A 17,883-nucleotide genomic window follows, 5' to 3' on the forward strand; every position below is an offset into this window, starting at 1 on the left:
TTTACAAAGTGAATATATATATATATATATAGTACAGTCCAAAAGTTTGGAACCACTAAGATTTTTAATGTTTTTAAAAGAAGTTTCATCTGCTCACCAAGGCTACATTTATTTAATTAAAAATACAGTAAAAAACAGTAATATTGTAAAATATTATTACAATTTAAAATAATTGTTTTCTATTTGAAAATATTTCACAAAGTAATTTATTCCTGTGCTGCAAAGCTGAATTTTCAGCATCATTATTCCAGTCTTCAGTGTCACATGATCCTTCAGAAATCATTCTAATATGCTGATTTGCTGCTCAATAAACATTTAATGTGTACAATTGTACAAAATAAGAACAGTGTTTATCTGAAATCTAATCTTTTGTAACATTATAAATGTCTTTACTGCCACTTTTGATTGATTTAATGCATCCTTGCTGAATAAAAGTATTCATTTCTTTAATTTCTTTTCAAAAAAAATAAAATAAAAATTCTTACTGACCCCAAACTTTTGAACGGTAGTGTATAATGCTACAGAAGCTTTGTATTTCAGATAAATGCTGTTCTTTTGAACTTTCTATTCATCAAGGAATCCTGAAAAAAAAAAAAGTACACAACTGTTTTCAACATTGAAAATAATCATAAATGTTTATTAAGCAGCAGATCAGCATATTAGAATGATTTCTGAAGGATCATGTGACACTGAAGACTGGAGTAACGATGCTGAAAATTCAGCTTTGCATCACAGGAATAAATTACTTTGTCAAATATATTTAAATAGTACACAGTTATTTTAAATTGTAATAATATTTCACAATATTACTGTTTTTTACTGTATTTTTAATTAAATAAATGTAGCCTTGGTGAGCAGACGAAACTTCTTTTAAAAACATTAAAAATCTTAGTGGTTCCAAACTTTTGGACTGTACTGTATATATATATATATTGATAAGTATAAAGGTCACTTTCATCAGAACAAAAATGACTACAATAAATGGGGAAGGAAGTGTGCTATTAATATCAGATGATATTAGACTGGTGGACAGTGAAATAGACAAAACAAATAGCATAGACATACATTTGAGACAAATCTGGTACCAAATCTGAGTGTGTGCATTTGACCACAGGTAAACTGATCGAGATCGAGCAGCAGAGCCTGTTGCACACCACCATGCGTCCTGGCTGGGAGGATTTAGTGCGCAGATGTATGCAGATGTTCCTGCATCGCAGCGAGGGTCAGCCCTGGTCCTACAAGAGACACTATCATGAAGGTATGTGGTAGTACACCTGTATGAATCTTTTCATTTCCGGTATGAACTATGAACCCTTTTTACATTACTGGGGTTCTCAGAAGCATCAGCTGGGTAAATTTCTGTAGTGGTGAATGGAAGCTCAGTTTGGTGTGAAAATTAAGTAAATGATTCCATGTAGTTTGAGAAAAGATGTTGAAAGACAAAATGGAAGTGTGAATTCTGTAACTTGTTAAACATGCTGCTTTTGCATGAGGTGTGAAATGGAAAGATTGAGTACTTTTGTTTTATTAATGATGTTTTTTTTTTTTTCTTCTTCTTTTCAGCATATGTTCATGGCAGAGCAGAGACTCCACCCTATCGGTTCTCTTTGTCAGATGGCACTCCAGTAACGGCACAAACGCGTAGCGAGCTATGCCGAAACCCTGTCAACAACGACCCGGTCACATTCCTCTCTACCCATCTTCTGCAGAGGTTTGCACACCTCTGCTCAAAGCCAACAGTTACATACAACTCTGATTTTACATGAAAATACCTCTATGCTGTCCTCACCTTCATCTCAATCTCTTTCACACAGGGAGCAAAATGGATACAGACCCAACCAGGGTGGTGTAATGCGATCAGTTATGGGCAATGCAAATCCGAATGCCCAGATGGGCATGGGCAATACCAGGGGCTACGGTATGAACGAGCAAGGTCACATGGGACCCAGAGGAGGACCTATGTTCGGCCCAGCCAACAGGATGAATCAAATGAACCCCATGCATCAGATGAATCAAATGAACCAGATGAATTCAATGAATCAAATGAATATGAATCAGATGAATTGCATGAATCAAATGAGCTCTATGAATCAGATTAATCAAATGAATCAGATGAACTCTATGAATCAGATGAACTCTATGAATCAGATGGGCCATCCTGGTATGAATCAGCACCAACAGGGTCAGTTTCATGGTGGTGGCTATGGAATGGGCATGACAAGTCCCTCACAAGGAAGCCCCGGTATGAACCCTGCTCAGCAGAACCTCATGGGGTCGCCACGGATACGAGGGAGTCCTAAAATGGGTGCAAGTCCTTTCTCACCTGGAGGTATGTGTCCTGTTTTTGAAGTTACTTTAAATGGATGGAATATTAGTCATGCGGAATCTAACAGAATTCCACTGAAAGCTCTGCTCAGTTCCACAGCATTCAAACATATCATCCAAAAGTTCTACACATCCCAACCACCTTACGTATTCGATTATTAAATATTTTTGCTAATTATTTTTTAAAGAATTATTTTTGCCAATTTTTGCCTTTATTATGACAGGATAGTATAGAGTGAACAGGAAATGAAGTGGGAGAGTGAGAGTATAGAGTGGACAGGAAGCAATGTGGGAGAGAGAGGGGGACGGGATCGGAAAAGGTCTGCGAGCTGGGACTTGAACTCGGGTCGCCCGAAGCGCAACAACTCTATATGTCGGCATGCTGCCCACGAGGCTATCGGCGCCATCATATTTTAGCAAATTTGATCATTCTCTCACCTGCCAATAAATAGGCACGGTTGTCTATTTTTTTTTAAATTGGTATCTTAACAAATTTCATTGTATTTAAATCAATTTTGCAGATCTTCACTTTCAACCATCACAGAAAATATGTGAAAATATTCCAGATTTCATTGGCCTAAAAATATTCGATATATATAGTGTTTTGTCTATTAAGGCCAAAATATATTTCAGTTTTAACGCGAATGCTTATTGTATGCATAAGCCAAACGCACAGCGTTTCAATGTATACTCCATTTGATAGTGTGCGTGAACACAGGCACTCGATACATTCACACTAGAAAGTTTTCACCGATAAAAATGTCTTTGTATCCGTTTAAACTACAGTTGTGTGTACCTGTTCCTTCACATGAGCGCTTGTCAACATGGCCGTCTATTGTTTTTGCATCACTAGTAGTTGTTTCATTGGTTTAGTTTTCGACTATGTAAAATCTGGCCTTGGCAGTGTTGCCATCTTGTGGACAAACTAATTAGTACAATAAAACGTCAATGCGTATGTGCGATCTGCATTTGTGCTGCATTTGAAAACAAGCTCAAGATTTAGCTATAATTTCTTTACTTTGTTAATGTCACAGGCATGCACTCTCCCATGGGTCCTGTGGGTATGGGTGGCAGTGGTGGATCTTCTGGTCCGTCAGTTGGGAACACCTTCTCTAGCAGCTCACTGAATGCCCTCCAGGCCATCAGTGAAGGTGTTGGCTCTTCTCTACCTTCAGCTCTCAACTCACCTGCCCACAAATCCGACAGCTCTCCCAGCATCAACTCGACCCAGTCCAGTCAGCAAGGCCAGGCCAGCAACAACAAACCCAGCGCTGGTGACTCCAAGAGCCCGTCAAGTGCTCACAGCACAGGGTTGGATCAACAACAGGCCTCTTCATCGGAAACCACGGATAAGCCAGACAGTCAGTCCAACAAGGACGGTTCCACTGGGGCGGAAGTCAACCGGAGAGTTCCTGATGGAAAGGGCCACAAGAAATTACTTCAGTTGCTCACATCCCCAACTGAAGAGATTGGGATTGGGACTGCGACTGGTGGACCTGTCCCAGGTCGTGCCTCCACTCCAATGGGTTCCGACTCAAAGGAGACAGGAAGTGGCATGATGAGTCCTTCTTCGACGGGGGTGTCCTCCTCATCTGGTTCATCATCGGGGAATAACCTAAATCAGCAAAGCTCGGGAGGAGTGTCGTCTACAGCTTGTCCCAGTGGACATCACGGTTCTCACACCTTACAGGAAAAACACAAGATACTCCATAAGCTTCTTCAAAATGGAAACACACCCGATGAGGTGGCTCGCATCACAGCCGAGGCCACTGGAAAGACTTCTCTCGGTTCGGAGCACCCAGGCGCTGAAGGGAGGAATCTGGATCTCAAACAGGAGCAGCACAGTCCGAAAGAAGGAAAAAAGCCCCAAGCCCTTCTTCACTACCTCCTCAATAAGGATGACTCCAAAGAGCCCAATGCCACAGAGGTCAAGCCAAAGCTGGAGGAGCTGGAAGGGAGAGGGGCCAATGGAGGGCAGGGGTCAGGTGTCACAACCTCCAATTCTAACAACCAGGAGGGCAAAGTCAAGACTGAACCACCCGATGAGGTAATCATGGTTGATTTTTTTTCTTTTTTTTGGGGTGGGTTTATACTTCTCAAGATCACATCAGTCTTATATTTTGGAATTAATAATGAAACTCTGATCCAATTCAGATTTATTTGTTTATTATTCTATAATCAATCCTTTTTGTTTTGTTTTTCCAGCTGGATAACTTGGAGAGTATTCTTGGAGGGCTGAGGAATTCTGGTTCTGGAATGTTTGCTGATTCTGGAACTGGAGGGATGGAAGGGGTCAATAAGCAAGGCAATGGACCTAACAGCACCGCACATGGTGAGTCACAACACCTCGAGGGCCTCAAAGCCAGGAGGGGATGTTGAAAATTTAATCTGACTAGATGACAACATGTAAACTTCAACAGAAAATGAACTGGACAAATATTTTAAAGGTAACTGCAGATGAGCATGTAGATTACCAAAAGTGCTGCCCATTGTGTTTATTCTTAATGCAAAATATATACATTATTGTGTGTTCCAGACCGGGAAGTTGTTGGTATGGGCTCTGGTCAGCGTGTGCCCTTCCAGAGAGCAGTGTCTGTCGATGGTAAACCCTTGAGCGGGCCGGGCATGACGGGTAGGAGGAGTGCCCCTTCCTCTCTCGTCAAACAGGAGCACACTGACAACCAGATGGGCATGGGTGAGTCTCATTTTTTAACTTTACTTATATAAATGTAACTAAAACCATGCATATATTCATTTTATAGCTGGATTTTAACATTTCCACCATGTTGTTCCCAGGAGGTCCAAACAGGCCAATGGGAATGCCCAATCGGCCCCCTATGGCAGGTGCGGGAGATTGGGGAATGTCTGGTTCCGCCAGCAGCCCTGTTGGACACCCTGGCATGGGTCGTGCAGGCATGGACCACAATCCTAAGAGCATGATGGGAGGACCCATGGTTAACCGATCTAACAGCGTTCCTGCTACCAGATCCATGTTGCAGCAGCAGTTGATGGATATGGGTAAGTGCTGTTAATTCAGAATAATTAAAAACCAGCAGTGTGGGCCTATTAAAACAGGTAATATCTAAATTTTAATCTTTCAAACTGCATGATGTTGTTTTTGCAGGGCCTTATGATGTAGGAATGGGTATGAATTCATTCAGAGGGCAGGCACCTCCGCCACAGTCCCCTTCATGGCCAGACAGTGGGATGGGAATGGAGGGACCACAAAATGCAAACAGGTAAATTAGATGATACTACACTAGAGCTACAGTTTAAGATCATTTGCATGCTGCTTTCAATGATGCCAAATGCTTAAAATTAGTTAGACTTATTCAATAAAATCACATCTAATCACGTCTTCTCCCCAAAGCCCTTCCAAATTGATTTTCATGTTAGCAAACAAAAACATTCTAAATAAGAAAGCAGCACTTATTATTTTTTTTTTTTTTTAATATTATTATTGTTTTTCAGTCCATAAAATAATAGCATTTTAAAGTATTCATGTAATTTTATATATATACACTGCCATTCAAAATGAACTGCCACTGCCATTTTTGTTGTTGTTTTTAAAGTCTCTTCTGCACACCAAGGCTGCATTTATTTGATTAAAAATACCAAAAATACAGTAGTATTGTGAATTATTATTACAATTTAAAATAACTGTTTTCTATTTTAATATATTATAAAATGTCATTTATTCCTGTGATGCAAAGCTGAATTTTCTACATAATTGCTCTAGTCTTCAGTGTCACATGATCATTCAGAAATCATTCTAATATGCTGATTTGCTGCTCAAGAAAAATGTATTATTATTATCAATGTTGAAAACAGTTGTGTACAATTTGTTTTTTCCAGGATTCTTTGAATAGAACATTTAAAAAACAAAACAAAAAACAGCATTTTTGGGAAAGAAATTAATACTTTTATTCAGCAAGGACAAGGGTGCCTTAAATTGATCAAAAGTGATAGTAAAGGCATTTATAATGTTACAAAAGATTTCTTTGAGCCGCAAATCAGCATATTAGAATGATTTCTGAAGGATCATGTGACACTAAAGACTGGAGTAATAATTGAAAATTCAGCTTTGCATCACAGGAATAAATTACATTTTAAAATATATTGGTATATATTGGTAAAATAGCATTGGTGTAAATTATATATATATATATATATAATTAAGTACTTAATTCAAGATATATTCTCTGAAATCTGCATCTTATTGCTTCTCAAGTAAATTTTTAAGGATGTTAAGATGTTTTTACACCCAAAAGTCAATAGCATCATCTTTGCTCTCTGCTTTTTCTATATCAGGCTGCCATTTAATAACTCTCTGGATGATCTTCTGGTCCCTCCGTCCACCACTGAGGGTCAGAGCGATGAGCGAGCTCTGCTGGACCAGCTGGACTCTCTACTCAACAACACTGACGTCATTGCTCTGGAGGAGATTGACCGTGCCCTTGGCATACCAGATCTCATCAACCAGGTACTCAGCCAGCCCGCTTCATGGAACAGATGTGTTTAGTTTATAAATCGCAATCATTAATGCTGTGGCATTAGAGATTTTAGAGCAACCGTCCAGTCACATTCCCTGAAAACCAACATCTTGCGCTTTTCTCCCTTTAGGGTCATAGTTCAGACCAGCCCCCTCCGACAGACCCCTTCTCTGGTCCTTGTCCGGGCCCTGACTCTTCTATGGGTATGGAGCCCAAGGGCATGTATGGGCAGGGCTACCCGGGCCCCCCATCCATGGGGATGCAGGGCGGATACGGCCCTGGTCCCAACCCCGGTCCTGGCCCTGGACCTGGTCCCCTGCAGGGGCAGTCTGGACCAGGGTTTAACCCCATGATGAGTCAGATGAGCCAGCAGGGTGGTTTTCCCGGAATGGGTGGTATGGGCGCTATGCATCCTCGTGCTAACATGATGAGAGCTCGGATGAGTACGGCCAAGCCGCTCAGACTACAGCTCCAGCAGAGACTGCAGGGACAGCAGGTGAGCAGCTGCACTCCAGTGGCACTCAACTGACAAATATGAGGAAGTGTAATCGATTAACATGGTTTTACAGCTGATCCCCATTTTAGAAATCATACTTTTCCAGAATATATTTGGCTGTATTATTTTGTGTAATGTAGGGCTGTGACTACTAATTAATAATTAATGGCAGAAAATTAAGAATCATTATTGATTAGTCAGATCTTTTTGCTATGACAAAAAAAAGTGGGACACCTTTTTATATAAAACATTTACTTGTAATGCTTGTATATTTACATTAAAAACATAATGAAATTTATGTAGCGTAACCACATGTAAGAATATTAATGACAAAAATATGTAATTAAATAGATTTTATTGGAATAAGCATATTAACAGGGCTTGCATTTTTGAGGACTGCAGTTGAACATTTTTGTATATTTAAGCAGGGAATATTTCAAATGAAAACATTTTACAAACATAATTGTCATTTTAAAAATTCAATAATAAATATTTGCAATTCAAAGTTCAGTTCCAATTTTTTTTTTTTTTTCATATTAAAGTAGTTTTAATTTGTAAAATAGTAATACAGAGACAGAGATAGATAGAATGTTGCTGTTGTCGATAACCTTCTGATACTTGCAGATTATTATTTTTTTATTATTTTTTAGGATCTAAGGCCACGTACACACTGTAAGTTTTAGGAGTGACAACCGCATTTAAATACAGATACAGAACACGATTAAGCACTAAAAGGTGAACTGACAACCGAATTTAGCTGCAGTGTGTAGGTGGCCTAAATGAACCATGATTGAAACTTGAAATCCCATTTTCAACAACATGTTTCTTTGCTGCAGTTTTTGAACCAGAGCAGGCAGGGCATGGGGATGAGGCCAGATAACAACCCTGTTGGAAACCCTGGCATGAGACCTAGCATGCAGCAAGGCATGGGTGGACAGGTACTTTCTTCTTCTTTTAATGAAATCTGAAACCTTATATACATGTTCATTTTCTCTAAAATCACCCTTCCTCATCTTTCAGCCCGGTTTTCTGAATGCTCAGATGATGGCCCAGCGCAGCCGAGAAATGATGAATCTTCAAACAGAGGTATCAGCAGACCATATTCATATTCACGTTTGCATTTTGTGGAGTTGCATATGTCATACTTAACCCCCAATTTATGTAGTGTAACTGAAGTATACAATTTTATGTAAGACTGATGTACGAAATCATAACCAGAGTCAGTTTTATCCTTTTCAGCAAATGAGAAGACAAAGGATGATGATGATAATGCAGCAGCAGCAGCAGCAACAGCAGCAGCAGGTTGCAGCCGGAGGCTTCAGTCCCCCTCCAAATGTCACAGCTCCCACAGGAATGGACAATCCGATGGGAGGACCCCCAATGAACCAGCCTGGTCAGCAGGCCTTTAACTATGGAGGCAACTATGGTAGGCTAGTTATCATATTGGGATGTCGTTGTTTAAAGTCTACACACATTCCTTATTGTGACATATATCCTAGTGAAACCGATCTCGAACAAGATAAATTGTAGGATGGGACTTAATTTTGTCCATTGGGAATTGAGTGGATGGTTGTGGTTTGCTATTGCGATCTCAAGTGAGTGACAGGTTGCCCCACCCTCACAGGCAAATTGCGTGCAGATTGTGAATCGCTCTTTAATGCAGGGAAAGAAAATTTGTGCACATTTTTTTTATAATAGTATCAAAATATAGGGACACTTTTTTTTTAATGTGCCCAAGTACTCATGGAAAAAGCTAGAAACACTCCTGAGATGCACTATAAAATAACAGCATTGGATAGAATATTGATTAGCTTAGACATATCATTTGTAAATTATGCTCTTTCTTCTTGCTTTCTTGTAAATATCTCTGTGTTGTGATTGCAGGTATGGGCCAGCAGGGGGACCCTTCATTTGTGGGAACAGGCAGCAGCCCCCCTAACAATATGATGTCTGGTCGTATGGGTGGCCCTCAGAATCCCATGATGCAGCAGCACCCACAGAGCAATCCCATGTACCAATCAGCAGAGATGAAGGGCTGGGGACAGGGGCCCATGCCTATGAATAAGTAAGTTATAAACCCTTATGCAGCATAGAAGCTATGGAAATGTCAAGACAATTTTTGCTTTCAGTCCTTGAAAAATGACACTTAAAAAATAAAACTGATACTTAAAGGAACACTCCACTTTTTTTGAAAATAGGCTCATTTTCCAACTCCCCTAGAGTTAAACAGTTGAGATTTACCGTTTTTGAATCCATTCAGCCGATCTCCGGGTCTGGCGGTACCACTTTTAGCATAGCTTATCATAGTTCATTGAATCTGATGAGACCAATAGCATCTCGCTCAAAAAGGGACCAAAGAGTTTTGATATTTTTCCTATTTAAAACTTTACTCTTCTGTAGTTACATCGTGTACTAAGACTGACGGAAAATGAAAAGTTGAGATTTTCTAGCCGATGTGGCTAGGAACTATATTCTCATTCCGGAAATTCAAGAAAAATATAGAAACATTTTGGTCATTTTTTGAGCGAGATGCTGTTGGTCTCATCAGATTCAATGAACTATGCTAAGCTATGCTAAAAGTGGTACCGGCAGACCCGGAGATCGGCTGAATGGATTCGAAAACGGTAAAACTCAACTGTTTAACTCTAGGGGTGTTGGAAAATGAGCCTATTTTCAAAAAAGAGGAGTGTTCCTTTAAAGGCCTGTTCACACAAAGGATGATAACTATAATGATATATTTTTAAAAATCGTAAAAGAGGAGTGTCCACACCACAACTATAATGATAACAGCACAGAGAAAAAAATATTGTAATCACGTTCACAATGTTTTTTTGTTTTTTTTTTTTTTTCCAGCTGATGAGCAATAAAAACATAGACAGCCAATCAGAATTCATCCTGCTTTAAGGAGCTCGAGCATTACAGAATAATATAATTCGCTGGTGTGGATGCTAATATAGTTATCGTCATAGTTATTGTTCTTGTTGTGAATGGTCCTTAAAGGGTTTGTTCACCCAAAAATGAAAATTCTGTCATTTATTACTCACCCTCATGTCGTTTCACACCCGTAAGACCTTCGTTAATCTTCGGAACACAAATTACGATATTTTAGTTGAAATCTGATGGCTCCGTGAGGCCTCCATAGGGAGCAATGTCACTTCCTCTGTCAAGATCCATAAAGTTACTAAAAACATATTTAAATCGGTTCATGTGAGTACAGTGGTTCAATATTAATATTATAAAGCAACGAAAATACTTTTGGTGCGGCAAAAAAACAAAATAACGACTTATTTAGTGATGGCCGATTTTAAAACAATGCTTCATGAAGCATCGTGAATCTGTGTGTCGAATCTGCAGTTCGGAGCGGCAAAGTCACGTGATTTCAGCTGTTTGGCGGGTTTGAACCGCGATCCGATTCATGATTCGATACACTGATTCATTTATGCTCCAATGCTTCCTGAAGCAGTGTTTTGAAATCGGTCATCACTAAATAAGTCGTTATTTTGTTTTTTTGCCGCACCAAAAATATTCTCGTCGCTTTATAATATTAATATTGAACCACTGTACTCACATGAACCGATTTAAATATGTTTTTAGTACCTTTATGGATCTTGAGAGAGGAAGTGTCCATTGCTCCCTATGGAGGCCTCACAGAGCCATCGGATTTCAACTAAAATATCTTAATTTGTGTTCCAAAGATTAACAAAGGTCTTACGGGAACGACATGAGGGTGAGTAATAAATGACAGAATTTTCATTTTTGGGTGAACTAACCCTTTAAGCCTTGAAAATGTTATGGAAATTACTATAGTTATAAAAATAAAAAATATAAAAATATATGCAAAAAAAATAAATAAATAAATAAATGAAATTTAAAATTTTATTTTAGAGATTATATTACTGTTTTATATAAAATGTATTATTATATATTATTGTTATTATATATAAGCTTTTCTAGTTATGTTCAGTTCTAAAATAATATTTAACCTGCTAGAAATGCTATAAAATTGTACAATTTTGAAATTTGTCAAAAGCAGTGTTATTAACTAAAACAAAACAAAACAAAAATTAAAGCTAAATGGAGATATTTTTAAAAAATAATAATGAAAACGACAAAAGCACATCATAAAATGACTAGAACTTAAACTAAAATTAATAAATATAATAGTATATGAATAATACTAAAATAACACTGCTAAATAAATGAGAAACGTTTCAGACAAAAATAATTGTGAATTAATTGAAACTGTCAGTCAAAACAATCAAACATTAAAGAATGGTCTTTATAGTGTGTATTTAAAATTTTCTCCTGTTTATCTGTTTCCTAGTTCATACTCTCAGCAGCAGCAATATCCCCAGCAGGGGGCGCCAGGACAATACGGGGGAATGATGATGAACGGTTCCATGCAGGGGGGTGTAAATGGCAACGGTCCAGGGCAGATGCCCCCAATGCAGGGCCAGATGGGCATGAACGCCATGGGCATGGGACGCATGCCAATGGGACCCGATCAGGTACAGGCAGCGTTGATTCAGTTACATTCGCATAACTGCATTAAAACATCACATGTTACTTTGACTAATCTGCGCATGTATAATGTGTTTTACAGAAGTACTGCTGAGGCGATGAGCCATCTCTGTCAAAGCTGGAGTCTAACTCGGACTCGCACATCAGTCCAGTGAGGAAATGTCACCATGAAGCTATAAAATACGCCTCGTAGAGGAGAAATCACTGGAACTCTTCAGTGAAAACTTGACTGAGAGAGAGAAAAAGACATCGAAAGGGAAAAAGAGAGAGACTCGAGCCTTCTCTGTGGGGGGTTTTCGGAATATGCCCAGTAGCAAGTGCAGCAGGCTCTCTCTCCTGTCCCACGTGGCTGTACTGCAGTACACAACATAACCACCAGGGGAACAGAGTAGGAACGGTTGTGGTACAACTTGACAGTGTGGGGAGCACTTTATTTTAAGGCTAGTACGGAAAAGGATAGTTGCAATATATTTCTTGCTTTTCTAGCCTTATAGAACGATTATGTGCATATTGTCTATTTTGACTTTGTTTCGGACAAGCCTTGTTTTAATTAAAAACCGTGGGAATTGTAAGCACCAGAACTTCATCACTTACGCATATCAAAGCAATAATCCTCCTCTCAATCCACCGAAGTGGTGTGTCAACAAAAAGCAAATGGTACTGCAGTATTAGACGGGATTTTTTTCTTTTATTTTTGTGTGAATAAGATTGGAATTGTAAATACTGTATGCTACATATGTATCATACATGCTTTTACTACATACTTTTTTTGCACAGAGTTTGGGCCCGGTTAGGTCCATCTTATCTATATTTTAGGTCAATACTGCTCTGGGTTTTACATCTATTCTAACTTTTATCAAAGGGAGAAAATATTTTATTTTTATCTTTTCCAGCACAGCCTCTTTTTCTTTCTTTTTTTCTTTTTTTTTTTTTCCAACAATGACCGCCATTATGTTTGGATGGCACTTTTTTTTTAATCGCAGAAATGTTATGCAGTGACGGTTTCATCGTTTTTATTTTCATTTCCATTTGTTGCTCTGACCGAAAAAAATAATAACGGTGCAAGTTTTCAGATGATGCGCAAAGATTACGCTTGATGTTGCTCTTTAAGCTAGCTCTTATTAAGGAAAATAACTCACTTTCTCACTGTATCGTACTGTCGGTTCTTCGGAAATCTACCTTTAAGAAACATGCACAATCCAAAGATATTTTTTCAGTCTTTTCTTTTTCTGTTTTCTCAAGTTTGATTACAGAAATGTATCCATTTATATATGTTTTTGCGCAAATGCGCAGAGTAAAAGGTACATATCATATGAACATATTACTACATATTATGATTTTGTACTATATACTGTATACATACAAAACCAAGTATACCTGTTTATTTTTAAGGCCAGTTAATATTTTAGCAGTATTGTCTGTGCTTTTGGAGGGTTTCTCTATCATGCGGTTTCAGTTTAAGTTTTGTAAGATTTTAATGATTATGAATTATCTACAGAACTGCCAAGACAAATTGTGACTACACACCTCGTTTTAAAACGTTTCTTAAACCACTTTTAAGAGCCTCTCGGATGTGCTTTTTAAAAGTACGAGTAATAAGGAATCCATTCTGACAAAGACGCTCATCCGTGCATCTCTGTATTGCAGTGATCCTCGGCCGCTTCATTAGTCAAGTCTTTACCATCAGTGACTTCAAATAATGCTGATTCCCATGTGCGGGAATGAAATACAATGGGGAAACTAATAATAAGACAGTCTCTTCAGTCTTTTCAGGAAAGCAACTATCATTTGTGTTCATTTCACTAGATTACTGTTGATTGTGACAAAGTATATTTTGAAATGATAATTCCGGGAAATTGAGGTTATTCTGGTGTGTTTTCAGAACTGGTTGACGGAGGGGTGTGAACATGGAAGATAAGCTCACATTTTACAGGATGTAAATTACATTACACTTAATTATTTTGCTTGATGTTGATATTGTTGTAAATAAAAATTCTATTTAAACGTGACACGTATGTTCTGCAGTTTGTGTGTACCTACTTTTTTTTAATTTTGATGACAAATTTGTACTAAGAAGTGATCTAAATCTCATTTTGAGGACACCCTCATTTGTAAATATGGTATAAAATGAAGTAAATTGAGTTATTTTAAATTGTAAAAATGCAGCAAGTTTTCAGTTAGGTTTTGCTTATATTCTTTATAACTAGCTGTATGTAAAAACAATACAAGTCTATGGAATGTCCCCATTAACATAGGGGTGTGTGTGTGTGTGTTTGTGACATATCAGGACACAAATTTGTATAATGACATGGGTATGACCTAGAGAGGGTGACTTATGAGGACATTACCCCATGTCCCCATTTTTTGATTGTTTTTTGAGAAAGTAAAAATGTGCACAGTTTCCTGTGATGGGTAGGTTTAGGTGTAGGGGTAGTGTAGGGCGATAGAAAATACGGTTTGTACAGTATAAAAACCATTACACCTATGGAATGTCCCCACAATTCACAAAAACAAACCTGTGTGTGTGGTCCTGGTAAACCCTAGCATGTGGGGACCACAAAGAGTGTAATGTCAGTCATTTTGACCTTATGGGCAATTTAAGTCTTAACTAACAACTTAACTTAAGTCATCCTAAATTGTGTGTGTGGTTCAGGTATTCCCATATGTTGTAAGGACGAAATGTCCCCATATAAGGATAGTAATACCATGAATTTCATAAACCATATCACACCATATTTGTTTCACAAACAAACCCAACGTGTGTGTGTGTGTGTAAAGTTAAATGTTCAAAACTGACTTTTGAGGACATTTTAAGTGCTTTTCACTATGTTTAAGGCTACTTTAACCTACATATATCAACAGGTTTTGTTTTTGAGGGTTAATAGTTTAGTAGTTGGAGTTCATGTCTATAGAAAGTCACCATAAAACATGGAAACCCAACATGTTGTGTGCGGTTCAGGTATTCCCTATATGTTGTAAGGATGAAATGTCCCCATAAGGATCGTAATACCACGATTTTTTCAGTATAAAAATCATTATGTCTATGGAAAGTAACTGTAAAAGATAGAGCAGTGTGTTTGTGTATAGTGAAACTTACTTTTGAGGACATTTGAAATGCTCTTCACTATGTCAAACAGGTTTTGTTTTTGAGGGTTAACAGTTTAGTAGGTGGAGTTTAGTAGGTAAATGAAAAAAATATCATCGCAGTCGAATTAAAAAAAAAAAAAAAACACTTAAAAAATCCTCATCAATACAGGTAAAGCAACATTAGCGTGTCCTCCTCACGGTGTAAAACTACTAAAATCCTCTCACTGTTCGAGTGGCTTAAAGCGACTAAATAAAATATAAATAATACTTCAAAATGTTTCTTGTGATGCTACAGAAAATATTGTTAGTTCAAAACAAAAAGTCATAAGTCAGCGGAAAGTCTTCAACGTGTGTGTTTGGGATCCGATGGAGGAAGGTGAAATAAAGTTCACCGCGTTACCACAGAGGGGCGCTAGAGGCTAAAATGTCCTGCCTCAACTACAAAACGAACTTTATCCTTGAAAAGGGATTGTCTTATTAACAGGCTGTAAATAAGTGTCATTCAATGAAAACAATGAGCATAGGATTTACTAAAAATGGATTTGGCCTACAGATCATCCATCACTTTCCCGTCTGTCTAAGATAAGTTTCAATAGTCTACTTAGCCTACATATATGCAAGGCTAAACGCCCCTTAATTAACATGAAATTGTTTTAATTTGGAGTGGAGGAGGGTGGGGGGTACTTTATAACTATAATTAATTGAAATATCTCGCACTGGCCTGAAAAACAACATGTTGTTTTTGTCCCCCAGTTTCAAACTCGTGCTGTTGAGCTTAGTTGATGTTCTAGTGGAAAAGTTGGCTGTATAATGTGTGGCGCTCTATGTTTAAATGCGCTAAGTTCTTATTAAAAGAAGCTTTCGTTGTAGTATGTGGGAAACTATACAGAGGGAGTGAGAGTTCCTTGGCTGTGTTCCCGGCCCATCTGCAGCCCGGGCTTGCGGATTACTGTTTGTTAATGTTTCAATCAGCTGTGTGCCGAGGAATGTGGAGCGATTTAACCTGAACTTCCCCAGGTGTGCGGCGGCGCCGCTCAGTCTGCGCCCTCCCCTGCCCTTGGCACAAAGCGATCACACAAACACAATCACACACACTGGCCGAGCCGCACATCGCGAGGCCTGCAGCTGCGCGCATCACACCGCAGGGAAATGAGAAAAACATTGCACCAGGGAGACGGAATAAATCTTATAACGAACTGCCTTTTTCTCGGAAAACACTTAACCCTTCCGCTACCCGTGTTTAAATACAGGGATGCGTATAAAAATAAGCTGAATTATAGATTTAAAAAGAGTTAGCAAATATCACTATACCTAAAAATAGCTTTAATAGTGAATGAAGCAATACTTAACCAATTAAATATGCTAGTTATATAAATTTAAATAATTTTATTTCATTTTTTTAAAGATTAGTTCTATCTGAGTAGCCTAAACTATAGTCTTTTCTATTTATTTTGCCTTTGGTTTATATTCCTTGTTATTGTAGTTATATCAGATATGGCCTGTAGCCTAGATGAAATGTTGCTGTAGACCAACTAAATTTGTTGTGTTTGTGAAATTTCAAACAGATAAACACAAAAAGTGAAGCCACTAAAACTGATAGTTTAATGGCTGAATTTGTTTCATTTCTACACTATACAATCTGCAGTGATAAGATCACTTTCAGTTCATTTACTGACAAGAGAACTGTGTAACACGAAGAAAACATGTTACAGCAAAATGTTTAATGTATTAACCAGCTAAATGACCTCTAATCTTGTGGAAAAACTCGTTTTAAAGTGGAAAAACTGACCAACTAAACTTAAAAAAAAAAAAAATTAAGTATAAGTTCAACTTCCATTCATTCTCACATACAAAAGTGACCAAACAAGTCCCAAATATGTCTCATTTTCATGTTTTAATTAAAAAAAACAATATACATTGTAAAAAACACAATAAAGCATTCACATCATATGTCATTGTAATATACAATACATTCTTTCGCTCAGTAATCTGAGAAAACATTTACAACAAAATAGAATTTTTTTCTAAAGAGTTAAGAAAACATTGGAGAAACTTTGACCGAGAGGGAAATGCATGAACTATAAGTGAATAATCGCCATGGATTCCACAGCTAACACACATCGGTATGTTTTTGAAGATCTCAGAGAGAGAAAGCACATCACACTTCTCATGTCCACGGGTTTTGTGACTCTCTACTGAAAAGTTGATTTCCTCTACAACAGGAGAAGGAGACTCTCCCAACACAGTTCAAGGCGTCACGGCGGTTCTCCATCATCACCTCAGCGCACCTTGTTGTTTCTTCGCGATGCTTCTATCAGTTGATGTGAAACCGGAGCATCAGCTTTAACGGCACATGATTCGGTCATCTGAACAGCCGTTCTGCAAGACAAGAGGGGAAACATCATGAGTTGAGGCATTCTGGTTATGAACTTATCATTTATTCGAACAGAAAGTACCATATATAGCCTAGTATTTGATATTTACCTCAACGGAGATGCTAGCCAGTTCCGCGTTCAGCGTCGTGAGGGGAGTGCGCGGAGCGGAGCTCTGGTTCTTCTTGCTCTCCAGCTCTACCTGCAAGTCCCAGATGTAATCAATAACGTGCTGCAGGATCTCCATCTTGCTGGCTTTCTTGTTGGTCGGTAGCGTGGGCACCAGCTCTTTCAGTTTGCTGTAGCAGCTGTTCATGTCCTGGAGAAACATGGTCATCTGCTCGTCCAGCAGCGGGATCTTGCACTTGGAGATGGCCAGGCTCTGGTCGGAGAGGCAGCGGACAACATCTTCGCCTCCAACTTTGCCGCTCTTCAGCGCGCAGGTAGGTCCCACAACTTTCATTTTGGCTGTAAAAGTTGACGATTAAGTCAAAGAGATTTGAGTTGAAGCGATATGCTCGTACTCCTTTTGGGTCTTGAAGCGTCGAGAGTGCGATGACAGTTCACCACATGCTCACAGTGCCGAGTT

At 38.5% G+C, this 17,883-nt stretch overlaps 2 protein-coding genes across 2 annotated transcripts in view; one reads left to right on the forward strand and one right to left on the reverse strand.

The window, feature by feature from the left end:
* ncoa3 (nuclear receptor coactivator 3) overlaps positions 1-13,844 on the forward strand; it is a 55,860-nt gene extending 42,016 nt beyond the window's left edge. Inside the window, exons 8-23 of the mRNA XM_048172710.1 lie at positions 1,115-1,258; positions 1,564-1,711; positions 1,815-2,329; positions 3,360-4,372; positions 4,531-4,657; positions 4,862-5,020; positions 5,122-5,343; positions 5,450-5,564; positions 6,637-6,808; positions 6,949-7,314; positions 8,151-8,252; positions 8,335-8,400; positions 8,554-8,740; positions 9,199-9,379; positions 11,639-11,822; positions 11,918-13,844. Coding sequence (XP_048028667.1) covers positions 1,115-1,258; positions 1,564-1,711; positions 1,815-2,329; positions 3,360-4,372; positions 4,531-4,657; positions 4,862-5,020; positions 5,122-5,343; positions 5,450-5,564; positions 6,637-6,808; positions 6,949-7,314; positions 8,151-8,252; positions 8,335-8,400; positions 8,554-8,740; positions 9,199-9,379; positions 11,639-11,822; positions 11,918-11,929 — 3,713 coding nt within the window. The 3' untranslated portion in view covers positions 11,930-13,844. The remainder of the gene's footprint in view (positions 1-1,114; positions 1,259-1,563; positions 1,712-1,814; positions 2,330-3,359; positions 4,373-4,530; positions 4,658-4,861; positions 5,021-5,121; positions 5,344-5,449; positions 5,565-6,636; positions 6,809-6,948; positions 7,315-8,150; positions 8,253-8,334; positions 8,401-8,553; positions 8,741-9,198; positions 9,380-11,638; positions 11,823-11,917) is intronic.
* A 2,953-nt stretch (positions 13,845-16,797) lies between these two features.
* Positions 16,798-17,883, reverse strand: id1 (inhibitor of DNA binding 1, HLH protein). Its single transcript, XM_048173294.1, has 2 exons — positions 17,407-17,883; positions 16,798-17,301 (listed from the first exon to the last, which is right to left on the reverse strand). Exons 1-2 carry the CDS (start codon positions 17,755-17,757, stop codon positions 17,266-17,268), a joined length of 387 nt encoding a protein of 128 aa, XP_048029251.1. The 5' UTR covers positions 17,758-17,883; the 3' UTR covers positions 16,798-17,265.

Source organism: Megalobrama amblycephala, linkage group LG21 (genome assembly GCF_018812025.1).
Source record: "Megalobrama amblycephala isolate DHTTF-2021 linkage group LG21, ASM1881202v1, whole genome shotgun sequence".
Taxonomy (NCBI): domain Eukaryota; kingdom Metazoa; phylum Chordata; class Actinopteri; order Cypriniformes; family Xenocyprididae; genus Megalobrama; species Megalobrama amblycephala.

Bases quoted from the DNA above. Each gene is read 5' to 3' on its own strand.
- id1 (XM_048173294.1), bottom strand. From the start codon at position 17,757: ATGAAAGTTGTGGGACCTACCTGCGCGCTGAAGAGCGGCAAAGTTGGA. The intron at 17,302-17,406 runs GTAAATATCAAA...CTTGTCTTGCAG, and splicing joins TGGCTAGCATCTCCGTTGAG to AACGGCTGTTCAGATGACCG.